The 17,857-nt window shown below is 35.6% G+C and overlaps 1 protein-coding gene across 1 annotated transcript in view; it reads left to right on the top strand.

The window, feature by feature from the left end:
• The window catches only part of LOC118831493 (zona pellucida binding protein), a 118,736-nt gene that overhangs the window by 28,556 nt on the left and 72,323 nt on the right, over positions 1-17,857 (top strand). Inside the window, exons 4-5 of the mRNA XM_036738863.1 lie at positions 5,845-5,994; positions 10,879-11,097. Of these exons, the coding sequence (XP_036594758.1) occupies positions 5,845-5,994; positions 10,879-11,097 (369 nt within the window). The remainder of the gene's footprint in view (positions 1-5,844; positions 5,995-10,878; positions 11,098-17,857) is intronic.

The following is a 17,857-nucleotide window of genomic DNA, read 5'->3' as shown; positions in this document are numbered from 1 at the left end:
CAGCCTCACTTTCTTTTCTTGAGACATTGAAGCCCAGTGGCAGGACAAGAGGCAAGATGACTGGCAGTGGCTTGGGATGCAGTGGATGACCTTGGCGTCTTCAATGCCTGACCAAGTTCTAATTGCAAGTGCTCCACAGTGCCTGTTTCAGGTGCCTTCATGGCCTTTGAAACAAATTGTTCTCATCTTCCCATTATGCAGAGGAAGTCTTCACATGCTTGGGGTAAACATCCCCCAACTCACTGATAGGTTGGAAGCCTGTTGTTTAGCCTCAACCTGGTTTAGCCCCACTGCTGAGAAGGTTTACTGGGGTGTGGCTGCTTTGTATGTTACAGCTTTTTGGAGCCACGGGTCAGGGGTGGGTAAAGCAGGTGGATAGCAAAGGTAGACAAGCGGTCCTGAAGAGTCCTCCTGGACACCATAGACCCAATTGAAAAGTACATGGCTGGGGGAGGGAAGGGTGTTATAAAGTGTAAGAAGATTGGAAAGGTGAGAGGGGTCTGAATTATGAAGGGCTTTGAAAGCCAAGCAGAGGATTTTATATTTGACCTTGGAAGTGATAGCGAGTCACTGGAGTTTATTAAATATGGGAGACATGACATTGTCAGGCCTGTGCTTTAGGAAAATCAGTTTGATGGCCAAATGGCATATGGCCTAGAGGAGAGAGAAACTTGTAACAGGGAGACCAAGCACCAGGCTATTGTAATAGTCCGTATATGCGGTGATGAGGGTCTGTACTGGGGCTGTGGCAGTATCAGAGGAGAGAAGGAGGTATACTTGTGGCAGAGAGATGTGGCAGAGGTGAAATTGACAGAAACAGATTGGATATGGGGCACAAGAGATGGTGAGTAGTCAAGTCTGATGCCTAGGCTTTAAGCCTGAGGAACTGGAAAGATGGTAATGGGGAAGTTTGGAAAACGGAAGGTTTTTTGGGAAACATGAGTTCAGTTTTGCTCATATTTAAAATGACTACTGGACAACCAGTTCTTATTGTCTGAAAGGCAGTTGGAGATGTGAAACTGGTGATCATCTGAGAGGTTAGGGCAGGGTTGGTAGCTTTGAGAACCATCATCATAGGGACAGTAGACCTACCAGAGCTGATGAGATCATCAAGGGAAGTAGTATAGAGGGGCAAGAGAAGAGGACAAAGAACAGAGCCCTGTGGGACATCTCTGTGCTTATTGGGTATGACTAGTATGAGGATCTAGCAAAGGAGACTAAGAAGGAGAAGGAGAGGTACCAGGAGAGTGGTCTTTATACAGTTACACTTGGTTATTGTGTTGGTTAGTTTTGCAGAATTGCTTTTTTAGCCTCATTTTTTATGGTTTGTTAAAAAGATGGCTCCTTAATTATGGAAGAAGAAGAAGAGAGATATTAGAAATAAAGATTATGTAAAAAAGATCGATAAAAATAACAATAGTAATACTTAAAAAGAGGCATCAAAATAGAGTAACAACATTAATTGGGGACAAATTATTGACTTAAAGGAGGAAGGGAAGAAAAATGGATTACAAAAGTGAAAAATGAAGAAAAAACTTAATCTTAACAATTATAGCTTTAAATGCAAATGCATCAAGCAATCTAAAAGTGCAGAGTGGATAAAAAAGCAAAAACCACAATATATTACATGCCAAAGGTGTCTCAAAAGTCTTACTTCATTTTATAGCTTTTATACCTTTAAATAGAAACATAAAGAATAAAAAAAGAATGAAACAATATTTAGTGTGCATCAGGTAATTCCAAAAAAGGTTTAATCATAGTATCATGCAAAACAAAACAAAAATTTGAATGACAGTATCCAGACATATAAGCAAGGAAACCCTATTGTACTAATGAATAAGTTAACTAATTTTAGTGACCAGAGTTACAAAGGGAATATTAACTGAATTGTGGAAAGGCTCGGATTGTAAGAATAATTATAGGAATCATTATTTCTCTGTTTTAGATGGATAAGTCTTAGAGAAAGATAAAAAAAATGCAAGACATGACAAACTTTTGGAGCAGTTATATCTGAAAGACTTAGGATCTCTAAGGAATGTGAAAAATAAAGCATACACATGTGTTATAGTACCACACATAAAAATAAACCACGTGCTTAGACACAAAAAATTTACAAATAAATGTAAAAAAAAGAAATATTAAACACATTCTTTACAGATTTTAATGCAATGAAATAGGGAACATGAGAAAATGATAGCTTCAGAAATAGATTTGAGTGACATCCTGAATAATGAATGTGCTAAAGAACAAGTATAGAAAGGACATTTACATCAAATAGAAAAATTATGACATAGCATTCTAAAATTTATGGGGTGCAGCTAACGCGATTCTATGAAAAATATTTCTCAAAAATCAAAATAGAAAAAAAGAATTAATGAATTGAGTATACAATTAAAAATGAGATAATCAACACATTCAAAGTAAGCACAAAAGAGGGTATCTTAAAAATTGGAGGAGAAATAGGTGTGATGGAAAACAAAAAGGCTATAGAAATGATAAACAAAATGCAGTCGGCACTTTCAAAAGACTAACAATGGATTAAACTTCAGGAAGCCTGATTAAAAGAAGAGTGAATAACGTCAAATTAATAAAAAAAAATGAACAAGGAGAAATCACAGCAAACAGAAAAAAATAAAAGTAGTTATCTGAGCCTATTACACACAATTAAATGATAGCAAAACTCATAATTATTTTTTTAATGGAGGACTGCCTACAAAAATATAAAATAATCAAATTAACAGCATGAGAAAAGAGAGCAACCAAATTTCAGAAGGTGAAATTGAACAAATTGTAAAGTAAGTAAGAAAAGGGGTCAGTGGGAGAGCAACCTAGTTTAAGCATTTATGAATGAATGCTATCAAATGTTAAAAAAAGCAATTAATACCTACACTACAGAGATTATTTGCAAAAATTGAGAAAATAATACTTTCTACCAAACTTTTTTTTGAGCAAATAAAGTCCTAATAACTGAACTAGGGAAGTTTAGAAGAGGGGTAGTTTTTTTGGGGGGGAAAGATGAGTTCTGTTTTGGACATGCTGGGTTTTGACTTGGCAATTGGTGATACATTGCTACTGGTCCATTCCCTTTCTCTTCTACTATGGGCCCATGCTTCTGCATGTTTGTGTAGGTAGCCCCCTACCTTAGGGCACTGACTATTGGTAGGACCCAGTCAATGACATTGTTACATATGTGTTAAGTAATTTTTAAAAATTTGAACTTGTGGAAAGGGTTGTTCAATTGTTTCAGTCACATGTGACTCTTTGTGATCCCATTTGGTGCTTTCTTGGCAAAGGTACTGGAGTGGTTTACCATTTCTTTCTCCAGGTCATTTTATAGATGAGGAAACTGTGGCAAACAGGGTTAAGTGACTTGCCCAGGTTCACACAGTAAATGTCTAAGGCTAGATTTGAACTCAGGAAGATGAGTCTTCCTGACTCTAGGCCTGGAACTCTATCCACTACACCACCTAGATGCCCTTTGTGGAAGGGGTAGTATAGGTTAATCAGACTTCTTTTGTCTCAGTGATGATGGAGGGAGATGTTAAGGAAATGTTTATGTATATATGAGCCCAAGGGATTTTAAAATATAATTTTTAGAAATGCTGCTGCTGCCATCCTGGGCTACCTCATATGTGGGGCTCTGATTGAACATATATAGGTACTAAGAAAGGATATAGAGGTGTTAGATAGACATCATTGAGTAAGTTATATAGTGAAATTTGTAGTAAGGAGTGGCTACATATGTCTGTCTTATTTCCCAAATTAGATAGTATTTGGACATAATTCTTCTACTGGTACAGGTTTTAGGGTCTTTTGATCCTAACCCTAATTCTGAAATACTTATTTTTCAAATTCCAGGAATATTCAATGCTCTTTTTGTTGCCTCCATTATTCAGATGTTTCATATTGGTATAGAATTTCTTTCTTTACTATTTCTTAATAGTAAAGGCAAAATCTTTAAAAATTTGTTTAGAAATTTTTAGACACTAGATATAGCAGAAGAGACTAAGGGATAAGTAGATAGTAGATATCTCCTGCATTTAGCACAGTGCTTTGTATATGGTAGATCTCAATAGAGACCTCAGTAATCAGCTTGTAAATCAGTAAGAAAGTAGTTTAAGACTAGCAATCCCAGTTTAGTGTTCACTTGAAAGTCCTAAGTAATTAAATCCATTTTATGTACAATATTTAACACATTTATAACTGAAACCATTGATTTCAAAATCATTAACAAGTGATAAGCTTTACTGTATTAGTTGAAATGAATAGAACTTCCTTTGCCTTCAGCATCAGATTTCCTGCTCATCTTTCAGCTAGTTAAGTTAAAAAATTCTGTTTCTGGTAAGAAAAATAAGGTTTAAAAGTTCACCCAAATCCCTAACAAGTACTGAACTACCTTAAAGAAAACTCAGACACAAATATTACATTATTTAGAGAGAGGTTTCTAAAATAATGTTAGAACATAGACATAAATGTAAAAAAACAAAACCAGTCATGTTTAAGCAGTTTTACTCTTTGGGGTCATGGCCATTGGTCAACTTAACTAGTCCAGAATGCAGAGAAAAATGTCTTCCTGTTCATCTCCCCTACAAGCAGAAAAATTCTTGGTGCACCAATTTTCAGAAATTCTTTTAAGTTGTTAATATTTTCTGTTTACTGAAAGCTTGCTCTGAGTTAGGCTTCAGCCACAACAGAGTTGTATTTATTTGCCGAAGACATATTATCTATTCCATTTTGATTCCAAAGGAGTTTTAATCCACCCCCTCCCATGTCCCCTCAGTGATTTTATTGGTATAGGGTGTTCTCACTAAGCAAACTTCTTCCATTGAAGATTTGTAATTGATATATAGCTTATAGTCTAAGGGGGTTTCTTGCAACTTTGAGAGGTTCAATGACCTCATGATCCAAAAGCTAGTATGTGTCAGACGTGGTACTGGAACCCATGTCTTCTTGACTGAGTTTGACTTTCTACCCACTATGCTTCGATATTTCTCTTAAAGTTTATTATTAAAAACATTAAACACATCATTTTAAAACAAGAATCAGGAAATTTTTGAGTATCATCTGAGGTGAATTCTAACAGTTAATTTTTATGGGTGTGGTATGTTAAATTGATAGCTAAACATTTTATTATCTAAGAAAAGTGGTTATCTGAAGCATTATTACCGACTTCTATATTGATATTCCAAACAGTAATTATATAGATATGGAAGGGGTTTTATAGATTATTCAACCTAGGATCCCACAAAATATAGGAATCCTTTTTAAAGCAGTCCTGTCTCATCTAGCTTTTAATATCTTCAGTGTCAAGAGTTTACTACCTCTTTAGGCAACCATTCCATTGTTGTACAGCCCTAGTAGTTGAGGAAGGTATTTCTTTTGGACTTGACATTTGATTCTACATTATTCAATTATTCATTAACTTTTAAATGTTCACATATATATGTGCAAATACATATATATATGTACATATATATATATGTATTTCATTCCAAATAGGCTATAAATTCCATTAGGAGAGGGATTGTGTCTTTAATTTTCTTAGCATATCATAGGAGCTCAAAAATCCTTGCTTAATTGATCTTTCTCCCTGTAACCTATAGACCTGCTTGGATAATTTATTTACATTATGAGCGCTTTTCCTGGAAACAAGATCCTCTTAGCTGACAGAACTCATAATTAGTCCCTCCCCTTCTTTCACCTTCTGATATCTATGCCAATGTTAGAGTCTTTGCAGTTGAACATTGAGAGTTTTGGTTTGGCTGGAATTTTATTTTGGTAATTTATTTTAAGAAATTAGATTAAAATTCAATGGTTAAGAACTATATTTTACTTCTTTATTAGAAAACTCCTCTGTAAAAGTAACAACAACAGGAAGCCTTATATTTTATAACTTCAGTGAAGAGATGAGTGGAATTTATACTTGTTCCCTTTCATATAAACGTACAGCAGAAGAAGTGGAAAAAACTCTCCAACTAAAATATGTTATATACGGTAAGAAGAACATTTCTTTTCTGCCTTCATTTTTTTCCTTTGAAATGTTTAATTTCTTTAAAATTTTGTAAAGGAATCTAATGCTCTTGTACACACAATCACAATATCCTTCTTTCTTGGTTTGACTAATAGCAATACTAAAATTAAACAAATGGAAACCATAATACTGACAAGAAATTACGTCACATCAATAACATTTGCTCAGCAATTTGATTGTTATGGAGACTGAATTTGGATAAAATGTTTAGTGAGATATGTAGCTTCACTGTGTAGTAATCTCTGTACATTGAGATTTCCTCTGGGCTTCGCAGAACAGTTGAAGTAAGAATGATGGATATGAAGATCTACCTTTCAAGATCTGTTCTGCTTAAAATGCAATCAAGTGTTCAGTTTCCAATGCCAAGAATCTATTTCTACAAAACATTGCTTAGTGAAATTCAGTTCAACAATATACTTTTTAGAAAAGTAGTTTTATGATATGCACCCTTTACATACTGGTTCATTATGAGAGCATTTTTTTCTTCATAGATACTTGTTCTACAATTTGAGTATATTACTGCTTGGTGAATAAAGGTGCCTTTAAAAATTTTTAAATGTTTTATTTTTTAAAATATTATTTTATTTTTTTTCCCTAATTGCACACAAAAACAATTTTTAACATTATTTTTTTTAAAAATTGAAGTTCAAAATTCTCTTCCTCCCTCCCTGAGAGGGTAAGCAATTTGATATAGATTATTCATGTACAATAATGCAAAACATATTTCCATATTAAAGACTCATTACTCTATATTATGCATACTTTATTTGAGAGAAAAAAGATGCTGAATATGGCAACCATGAAATAACATCACAAAAAATAAATTTGATTATATTTTGATATATCATTGCTGATGTGGGTTTAATAGGCCTACGTTGCCATATATACAGGATCTTTATGTGGGTGTTAGTAGGGGATGGGCAAGATTTTGTTAGTGATATTCTTCAATATATCATGCCTTTTAAAAATAAAACTTTATGGATATATTTGGATTTTCATGACCAAAACTTCCTCCCACTTTCTTCCCCTCCACTCTCTCAGAGAACCTTCTCATATAAGAAATAATATCTTAAAGAAAAAGAAGAGGAATTTTTTTAGCAAAACTGATCAACAAATCAAAAAAGTCTGAATGTATATTATATATGTACATATAATATGCATATTATATATACATACATATATTTTACTACACTCATGGATTTCCCACCACTGCAAAGAAGTAGAGTAAGGGTTGTCTTCTCATATTTTTTCTTTGGAAGCACTTTATTCTTTGTAATTTTGCATTGTTACTTTTAACAATCAGTATTTCTTAAAGGCTAAAAAATGAAAAGGAAGAGAAAAAATTATTATAACCAATCAATACATTAAAAAAATCTGAAAATGTGTAATTTCATTTTTTTTCATTTTTTATTCTTTCTGTTAACAATGTTGTAGTCATTGTGTATGTTATTTTCTTGGCTCTGCTTTCTTCACTCTGCTTTAGGTTATGTGAATATTTCAATTCTTCTTTCTTTTCATCATATTTGTTATTTCTTATAGCATCACAGTAATATTCTGTCACATCTGTGTACCATGATTTGTTTAGTTATTCTCCAGTTGATGGACATCTTCTTTATTTCATGATACTTTGCTATCATAAAAATGCTGCTGTAAATATTTTGGCATATATGGGGACTTTATTTTTTTCAATGACTTCCTTGGGGTATAAGCGTAGTTAGTGGTATTTATTAGCTACTTTATTTGCTTAATTCCAAATTGCTTTCCACAATGTTTGTGTTGATTCAGAGCTCCACCAACAATGCATTACATCATTACCATTTTTAAATTGAATGATTTAGAGACTAGAAAACCCCACTGTGCTTGTTTGTTGATTATGAAAAAACACAATTTGGCAAAGCAAAACACCAACTTACAGACTTTATTCTAACAAAGGGTCTTCATTCAAAATCCCTTGAATGCTATAACAAGAAGAATAACCTTATTCAGTGACTCTTTGAAAATAAACATCATGTGGACCATAAAATAGATATATGCTTATCAGGTTTATGCTTTGGAGAAGATCCAGCATTGTCTATGGATAGTGAGGTCCTCTCCATTCTCCTCTTTGCTGATGACATTGTGTTGAGTGCATTGAGCCTTGGAACACTGCAGAGCCTCCTGGAAGAGATGTGTAAATACTTAAAGAATGTGACCTGATCATATACATAGGAATGACCAGATCAATGAAGAATGTTTGTTTCTCAGATTCCAACATGCAGTTTAACCCATAGAGCTTGTTCATCAGTATGTATGCATGCAAACATATACATTTCTATGTATATATTTATGTATATTATATATATGTTTGAAGTTATAGATGTATCTGGGACATAGAAGACAAATGGACAGGGAATTCATCTCAAAATTAAACGGGAGAATGAAAGTGTATTGGATTGTCTTCAGGAGATTTCAGAGGTCCTTGAATGATCCCAAAGTTTTCCTGGAACAGTTCATCTTTTTAATACTAATATTCTTCCAATTTTGTTGTGTGGGTATGAGACATGGAACACAGTTGTTTCTGAAGAACTGAAAGTGACTATCATATGGAATTCATTGGGTAGGAGAATGGTGGGTATGAGAAAGATGCAACATGTAACTAATGAAAAACTTTGAATAAGAACAGGAGAAAAAGGTGATGTCAGGGAATACGTGTGATGGGAAGGGAAAGCCTTTTCCCATGTGGAGCACAAGGGGTGACAGGTTGACAGTATAAGTGCTTTCTTCTGATATCCTTGTGATATCAGAAGAAAGCAAGGAAGATCTCTAGCAGATTGGATTGCAAACTTGGGAGGATATGAATAAAAATCATGCAGGATGCCAGATGAGCAAATAGAAATTGATTGTGCTTTTCATCTTGGAATGAATACTTAAATTGGTAAGACCACAGATCCATTTGAGTATGATCTAACCCTGTTTTTTTTACTCCTAGATTTGAGTACAGCACCTTTTAAAAAATTCTCCTTGAACCTTTCTTGTAGTTGGGATTTCTAGTGAGTTGTTTTTTGCAACCACCCCCAAAACATTGTTCCCTGAAAAATATTTGACTTTTTCATATTTACTAATTGATATGTTTAGTTGCCTTAATAACATTTCCAAACAGGTCTCTGAATGCTGAGTTACTGAATCTTTTTCTTCCATTGGTACAGTCAGAAAATTTGGAAGCCACTGCCTTTGTAATTTTTGGATTATTGCCCCACATTGGCATGGTGACAAGCTTTAAGGTTATTCTTCTGTGATTAGTGATACAACCAGCTTTAAACTTTTGATCTTATGATTTTTTCCATGCCATTGATTTCTTCCTCTAATTTTGATACCTTATGAATTAATCCCTCAGTGTCCTCATGGTGTTATGGAAAGAATGATAGATTTGGAATTAGAGGATCTGGGTCCAAATCCTGGCTCTACCACATATCAGCCAGTAAACATTGATTTTCTACCTACTGTAAATGCCAGGCACTGTGTTAAGTGCCAGGGATACCAAGAAAGGCCATGAAAAGTCTCTGCTCTCAAGGAGCTCGTCATTGAATGTGGGAGAAACTACACTAACAACTTTGTACAAACCAGACATATAAAGGATAAATTGATGATAATTAAAGAGGGAATGGATCAGGAAAGGTTTCTTGTATGAGGTGAGATTTTAGCTAGGACTTGAAGGAAACCAGAGGGGTGAGTAGATAGAGATGAAGAGGGAAAGAATTCCAGGCATGGGGGATACACACACACACACACACACACACACACACACGCACACACATATACATATACTATCTTTGTGAATTAGCATAAATCATTCAGTCTATTTTAGAAGGAACTGAATTAAATGATCTTTAAGGTTCTTTCTAGATTCAAGTCTGTGTTCCTTTGAACTATTCATGGGCTGGGCCATTCTTTTTAAAAAACTTAATTATAATTTTATTTTTTCTCAATTATATGTAAGCAAAAAATTTTTAACATGCTTTTAAAAAAAATAGTTCCACCTTCTTTCCCTCCCTCCCTTCATCTCTCCTTGAAAAGGCAGGCAATTTGATATAGATGATACATGTCTAGTCACACAAAAATTTCCCTATTAGCCATATTGCAAAAGAAATCCCAGACCCAAAGAACCAAGAGTAATAAAGAAAGTAAAAAGTATATGCTTCAATGTACATTCAGAATTCACCAGTTCTTTGTCTGGAGATGGATGATATTTTTCATCATAAGTCATCAGACTTATCTTGGATCATTGTATTGCTGAGAATGACTAAGTCATTCACAGTTCATCATATGATATTGCTGTTACTGTTATACAATGGTCTGGTTCTGATCATTTAACTTTGCATCAATTCATGTAAGTCTTCCAGGTTTTTCTAAAAGCATCCTGCTCACCATATTTTAAAGCACAATAGTATTCCATCCCAAACATATGCCACAACTTGTTCTGCCATTTCCCTGTTGATGAGTATCCCCTCAATTTCCAGTTCTTTGCCACCACAAAAAGAGCTGTGTATAAATATTTTGGTACACATAGGTCTTTTTCCTTTGATCTCTGAAGAACTACTAGTGGTGTTGCTGGGTCAAAGGGGACTGTGCCATTCTTAAGATTTGTACTGAGTACATATGGAAACATACATATATGTACATATGCTTATATTTGTGTATGAACTGCTCTAAAATTTTTGAGGCATCTTGTATATAGAATTTAGCTTATATATAAAGAACATAATGATTCTTAAATAATTTAAACATTTTAATTAAAACCTATGATTTACTGAAAGTGTTAATTTTGTTTTTGTCTATACAATAAATCTTACTTATGTTTTGTCTTGCAGCTTATGTAAATCCTAATTTTTACTACCAGTTCACAGCTCGATATCATTCTGCACCCTGCAATAGTATCTATAATGTCTCATTTGAGAAGAAATTGCTTCAGATTTTGAGCAGACTAGTTATTGATCTTTTCTGTGAAATAAAATTAGTGAAGTCCGAATGTCATCATGTTAAGATGCAGAGAGCTGGTTTACAAAATGAATTGTTCTTCACCTTTTCAGGTAGATATTGTTCATCTTTTTAAGGATTCCTAATATGCTTAGAAAACAATTGGCTTAGTTTCACTGTTGAAATTTTTTGGGGGTTGCAAAATTCAACATTTTAATGCATTTACATTTTATGATTTCGTATTAGCAATATGGAAACAATCTCACAGGAATGGCATTCCTACCCAGGTAACCCAATATCCACAGGAACTTTTTTTCCTCCATGTTGTCAAACCTTGGGGATTTCCCTCCCATTTTTTTTTCTCTTCTACTTCTAGGCTGATATAATCTTATTGTAGTTCTCTCGGGGGCTCAAGCCCTACTTGGCCCAATCAAAAACCATTTATTAAGTGCTTACTTTATGCTAGGCACTATGCTGATGAAAGACAATTTCAATTGTAATTTGGAGTTGCAAAGAAAGTTTGAAATACTTAAACTTGTAGTGGAAAAAGAAATAGATGAAAGGAAAGAAGACAAATCTCAACTTTTTTTTCCCTTCCTCAAACCCTGAAAACTCCTTTGATAATCTTCTCTCCAGCATAGTGTATCTTCTGTGAGCCTCCATTCTCCAACCCTCAAAGCCCATTTACACAGGATAAAAAATTTAGAGCAGGAAGGGACCTTCAAGTCACCAAGTTATGTCAGATCAACCAGCATTTTATTAAGTGCTGATCTATGCCAGGAACTGTGCTAAGTGTTAGGGATACAAAAAAGGTAACAACAGCTTCTTCCCTTAAATTCAACCCCCTAGTTGATGGGGGGGAAACAACAGGCAAACAGCTATGCATATTTTCAGACATATACAGGGTAAATTGAAGATAATTGTAGAAGGAAGGCACTAACATTAAGTGGGCCTGGCAAAGACTTCTTGAAGAAGGAGTAAGAGACAGTCATTGAAAAGGCATGAAGTTAGCAGATGGAGTGTTGTGTGCAAAGGTACATTAAGGAGGCCATTGTCATCAAATTGTAGAGTTTGTGGCGTGGAGTAAGGGAGGGAGGAATAAAGCATAAGAAGATTGAAAGGTGGAGAAGATTTTATATTTGGTCCTGGAGGTGATGGGAGCCAGTGGGGTTGATTGAGTAGACGGTGACTCGGTCAGACCTGTACTTTGTGAAGATCACCTTCTCATTTGAGTGGAAATGAAGTGGTAATGGGGAAATAGTTGAGGCAGTGTGTTAACAGTGTTGCTAGCAGCTGTTGTGGGGGTGAAAGACCAACAACAAAAGTATATAGCAGCCATAATATTCCAAAGCCAGTAAGCCCACCTCGATGTAGCAACAAGGAAATCGTAACACGATATTATAGCAAGGAGCCAAGTCATCCTGTAACCTTCCCCCCCTGCTAGGGCCTTCCTGTAAACAATCACTCACCAATCCTAACTCTCTGTTGGGCACTCTTTTCTGCCAGGTCAGTGGTTTTCCCAATGAGATATTTCACAGTCTTCCTTTTTTTCATCCTTTTTGTTCTGTTTTATAATTTCTTGATTTCTTATAAGGTCACTAGCTTCTACCTGCTCTATTATAATTTTTAAAGCAGTATTTTCTTCAGTGGTCTTTTGGACCTCCTTTTTCCATTTGGCTAACTCTGCCTTTTAAGGCATTCTTCTCCTCATTGGCTTTTTGGAGCTCTTTTGCCATTTGAGTTAGTCTATTTTTTAAGATGTTATTTTCTTCAGGTTTTTTTTGGGTCTCCTTTAGCGAGTCATTGACTTGTTTTTCATGATTTTCTTGCATCACTCTCATTTCTCTTCAAAGTTTTTCTTTTACTTTTTTTTACTTGCTTTTGCAAATCCTTTTTGAGCTCTTCCATGGCCTGAGACCAATTCATATTTTTCTTGGAGGCTTTTGATGTAGGCTCTTTGACTTTGTTGACTTCTTCTGACTGTATGTTTCGATCTTCTTTGTCACCAAAGAAAGATTCTGTAGTTTGAGTCCTTTTACGCTGCCTGCTCATTTTCCCACCAATTACTGGACTTTTGAGCTCTTTGTCAGGGTATGACTGCTTCCTAAGTGGAGAGTGTTCTGTCCCAAGCTTCAGGGGTTTTGCGTTGCTGTTTTCAGAGCTACTTCTATTCTGAGGTGGTATGATACTCCTCTCCTGGCCTGTGCTCTGGTCTGTGAGTACAAGCACTCCTTTCTACTGTGTAACTACATGCCCTCTCCACATCCACCACAAGCTCTGCCACACCAAGCCTGCTCCTCCCCCATGGAAAGCCAACCAGGACTGCCAACCAGATTCAAGCGGGGCAAAGCAAGAGAATACTGCCTCAGCGCCAGCAAAGAGATTCTTGCATTCCTGCTCTGATAAGCCCCCTGATTCTCCCTACCTTCTGTGGGCGTGGAGCTCTGGAAACAGCCACAGCTGCTGCTGCAGCCACCTCTGCCACCCCAGGGCTGGGTCAGGACAGCGCACTTCTCTGACCCAGGTCCAACAGTTTTCCCACTGACCTGCTCTGTTTTCTTTGGCATTTGTGGCTTGAGATGTCTAGAAACTGCCACAGCTTAGTGATTGAGGGCCCTGAGGCCTGCTCTGTGGTCTACTGGGGCCAGGTCTGTCCTGGCACAGCCCAAGCTGGGCTGCGCTCTGCCCTCAACATGGTGTGATAGACCCTTCCCAGAGACCATCCAAGCCATCTTGGGCTGGAGACTTGTTTCACTCTGTAATTTCGTGGGTTCTGTAGCTCTAGAATTTGTTTAGAGTCGTTTTTTACAGGTATTTGGAAGGATTTGGGGGAAAGCTCAAGTGAGTCCCTGTTTTCATGCCGCTATCTTGCCTCCACCCCCTGAACTTTTCATTCTTAAAGTTGTCCTTCTTGCATTCTCTCCAGCTTATCAATGTCCTTCCCAAAATGTGGCCCCAGAGCTATACATAGTACTTTATTTGTCTTCCTCAAAGGGAATAATACAATGGAATGATCACTCTTTTATTCCTGAAAGCCTCTCTAAGAATGAACAATTTTGCTTTCTTGCTTTTGTCAGTTCTCAACCAAACCTATCTTTTAATACTCCTATCTACAATAGCTTAAAAAACTGAACATCTTTTTTTGTTGTCTTTGGCTTTTCTTGCCTTCTTCAGTTCACCCTGAACTTTAGCACGCTTGACAGTATTTTAACCATACCAATATCAAATTTACATAGTTGTCATTTGTTAAACTGCTCTAGGGAACATCTTCTATACTTGTGTTTTTGGTTTAATTTTTAAATAATATTTTTATTTTTTCCAATTGCATATAAAAACAATTTTTAACATTTGTTTTTTTTAACCATTTTTTAAAATTTATTTTTATTTTTAGTTTACAACAGAGAGTTCTACATAATTTTGAGTTCCAGATTTTCTCCCCTCCCTTCCCCCTCCCTCCCCAAGCCAGCATGGAATCTCATATAACTACCACGAATGACTTTGCATTGAATTAATTTATACACTAGTCAAGTTGCGGAGAAGAATTATGACCAATGGAATGAATAATGAGAAAGAAGAAACAGAACCAAAAAAAATAACAAAAAAAACAACCCAAAAACAAAAGAGAAGAGAAAAAGGCGAGCATGAAGTGTGCCTCAATCTGCATTCAAACTTCATAGTTCTTTCTCTGGATGTAGATAGCATTCTCCATCGTGAGTCCTTTGGAGTTGTGCCTGCACCTTGTGTTACTGAGAGGAGCGAAGTCTATCAGTGTTGGTCTTCATGGAATCCGTATATCTGTGGTTGTGTACAGTGTTCTCCTGGCTCTGCTCCGCTCACTCAGCATTATGTCGTGTAGGTTTTTCCAGGTTGTTATGAAGTCCATATCATCCCCATTTCTTATGGCACAATAGTATTCCATGACCTTCATATACCACAGCTTGTTCAGCCATTCCCCAATTGATGGGCATCCCTTTGATTTCCAATTCTTGGCTACCACAAAAAAGAGCTGCTATAAATATCCTTGTACATATGGGTCCTTTTCCCGCTTGTGTGATTTCTTTGGGATACAACCCTAGAAGTGGTATTGCTGGGTCAAAGGGTATGAACATTTTTATAGCCCTTTGGGCATAGTTCCAAATTGCTCTCCAAAATGGCTGGATCAGCTCATAACTCCACCAGCAATGTAACAATGTTCCAATTTTCCCACATCCTCTCTAGCATTTATCATTTTCCTGTTTTGTTATATTACCAATCTGACAGGAGAGATGTGGTATCTAAGAGTGGTTTTGATTTGCATTTCTCTAATCAGTAGTGATTTAGAGCATTTTTTCATATGCCTATAGATATCTTTAATTTCTTCCTCTGAAAACTGCCTGTTCATATCTTTTGACCATTTCTCAATTGGGGAATGGCTTGTATTCCTATATATTTGGGTCAGTTCCCTGTATATTTTAGAAATGAGGCCTTTATCAGAGATACTAGTTGTAAAAATTTTCTTCCAATTTTCTGCTTCCCTCCTAATTTTTGTTGCATTGGCTTTTTTTTTGTACAAAAACATTTCAATTTAACATAATAAAAATTATCCATTTTGCATTTTGTAATGCTTTCTATCTCTTGTTGGGTCATGAATTCTTTTCTTTTCCATAAATCTGATAAGTAAACTATTCCTTGCTCTCCCAAATCACTTATAGAATCAGCCTTTACTCCTAAATCATGAACCCATTTTTACTTTATTTTGGTATATGGTGTAAGATATTGGTCTATGCCCAGTCTCTGTCCTACCATTTTCCAATTTTCCCAACAGTTTTTGTGAAATAGTGAATTATTAGCCCAGAAGCTGGCCTCTTTGGGTTTATCAAAGAGTAGATTGCTATAGTTGTTGACTTCTCCATCTTGTATTCCTATCCTGTTCCACTGATCCACACCTCTGTTGCTTAGCCAGTACCAGGTAGTTTTGATGACTGCTGCTCTGTAGTACAGTTTAATATCTGGTATGGCTAGGCTACCTTCTCTAGCATGTCTTTTCATTAATACCCTAGATATTCTAGACCTCTTGTTTTTTTCAGATGAATTTTGTTATAATTTTGTCCAGCTCAGTAAAATAATTTTTAAAAATTTTTGAGTTCTAAATTCTCTTCCTTCCTTCTTCCTTGCCCTCCTGACTGAAACAGTAAGCAGTTTTACAGAGATTATATATATGCAGTCATACAAAATATATTTCCATATTAGTTATGTTGTAAAAGAAAACACAGACCAAACACCCCCACAAAAATAAAATAAAAATTAATATGCTTTATTCTGTATTCAGACTCCTTAGGTTCTTTCTCTGGAGGTGGATAGCATTTTTCATGGTGAGTCCTTTGGAATTGTCTTGGATCTTTGTATTGCTGAGAATAGCTAAGTCATTCACAGTTGATCATCTTACAATATTGTTGTTACTGTGTAAAATGTTCTCCTGGTTCTTCTCACTTCACTTTGCATCAGTTCATGTAAGTTTTCCTGGGTTTTTCTGAAATCAGCTTGCTTATCATTTCTTATAGCACAGTAGTATTCCATCCCAATCATATCCTATAATTTGTTCAGCCATTCCCTAATTGATGAACGTCCCCTAAATTTCCAGTTATTGACCACAGAAAAGAATTACTATAAGTATTTTTATACATTTAAGTCCTTTTCCTTTTTAAAAAATCTCTTTGGAATATGGGCAGCTAGGTAGCACAGTAGATAGAGTACCAGGCCAGGAGTCAGGAAGACTCATCTTCCTGAGTTAAAATCTGGCCTCAGATACTTACTAGCTGTGTGACCTTGGACAAGTCACTTAACCCTGTTTGCTGCAATTTCCTCATCTATAAAATGAGCTGAAAAAGAAAATGCAAACCACTCTAGTATCTTTGCCAAGAAAACCTCAAATGGGGTCATGAAGATTCAGACACAACTGAAAAATGACTGAGCAACTGAACTTTGGGATACAGACCTAGTAGTACCATTGATGGGTCAAAGGGCATGCACAGTTTTATAGCCCTTTGGGCATAATTCCAAATTCCTCTCCTTTTGGATCAACACAACTCCACCAACAGTGCAATAGTCTCAATTTTCCCACATCTCCTCCAATATTTGTAATTTTCCTTTATTCTCATATTAGCCAATCTGATTGGTGTGAGGTAGTACCTCAGACTTGTTTTAATTTTTATTTTTCTAATCAATAGTGATTTAGAGCACTTTTTCGTATGACTATAGATAGCTTTGATTTCGCAAAACTGCTGCTTCATATCCTTCATATTTATCAATTGGGGAATGACTTATATGCTTGACTCATTTGTCTATATTTTTGAGACACAAGGCCTTTATTAGAGAAACTGTCTATAAAATCCCTCCCCCCAGTTTTCTGCTTTCCTTTTAATGTTGGATACATTTGTTGTTGTAATGTAATAAAGTTATTCATTTTACATCCCATAATGCTCTCTATCTCTTGTTGGGTCATAAATTCTTCTCTTATTTGTAAACTGTTCCATGCTCTCTTACTTCACCTGTGGCATCACCCTTAAATATTTGGTAGAATTCACTTGTGAATTCATCTGGTCCTGGGCATTTTTTCTTAAGGAGCTCATTGATAACTTGTTCTATTTCTTTTTCTAATATGGGGCTACTTAAGTATTCTCTTTCCTCTTCTTGTAATCTGAAATTTAAAAAAAACATGTTCATCCTTTTAATTTATATGGTAAGATTTATTGGCATATAATTGGGCAAAATAGCTCTTAATATTTGCTTTAATTGCTTTTTCATGAGTAGTTAATTCACCCTTTTCATTTTTGCTACTGGTAATTTAATTTTATTTTTTTAATCAAATTAATCAATGGTTTATCTATTTTATTG

This window comes from Trichosurus vulpecula, chromosome 9, assembly GCF_011100635.1.
Source record: "Trichosurus vulpecula isolate mTriVul1 chromosome 9, mTriVul1.pri, whole genome shotgun sequence".
Classification (NCBI taxonomy): domain Eukaryota; kingdom Metazoa; phylum Chordata; class Mammalia; order Diprotodontia; family Phalangeridae; genus Trichosurus; species Trichosurus vulpecula.
Note: the sequence above shows the minus strand (reverse complement) of the source record. Positions and strands in the feature narration are given on the sequence as shown.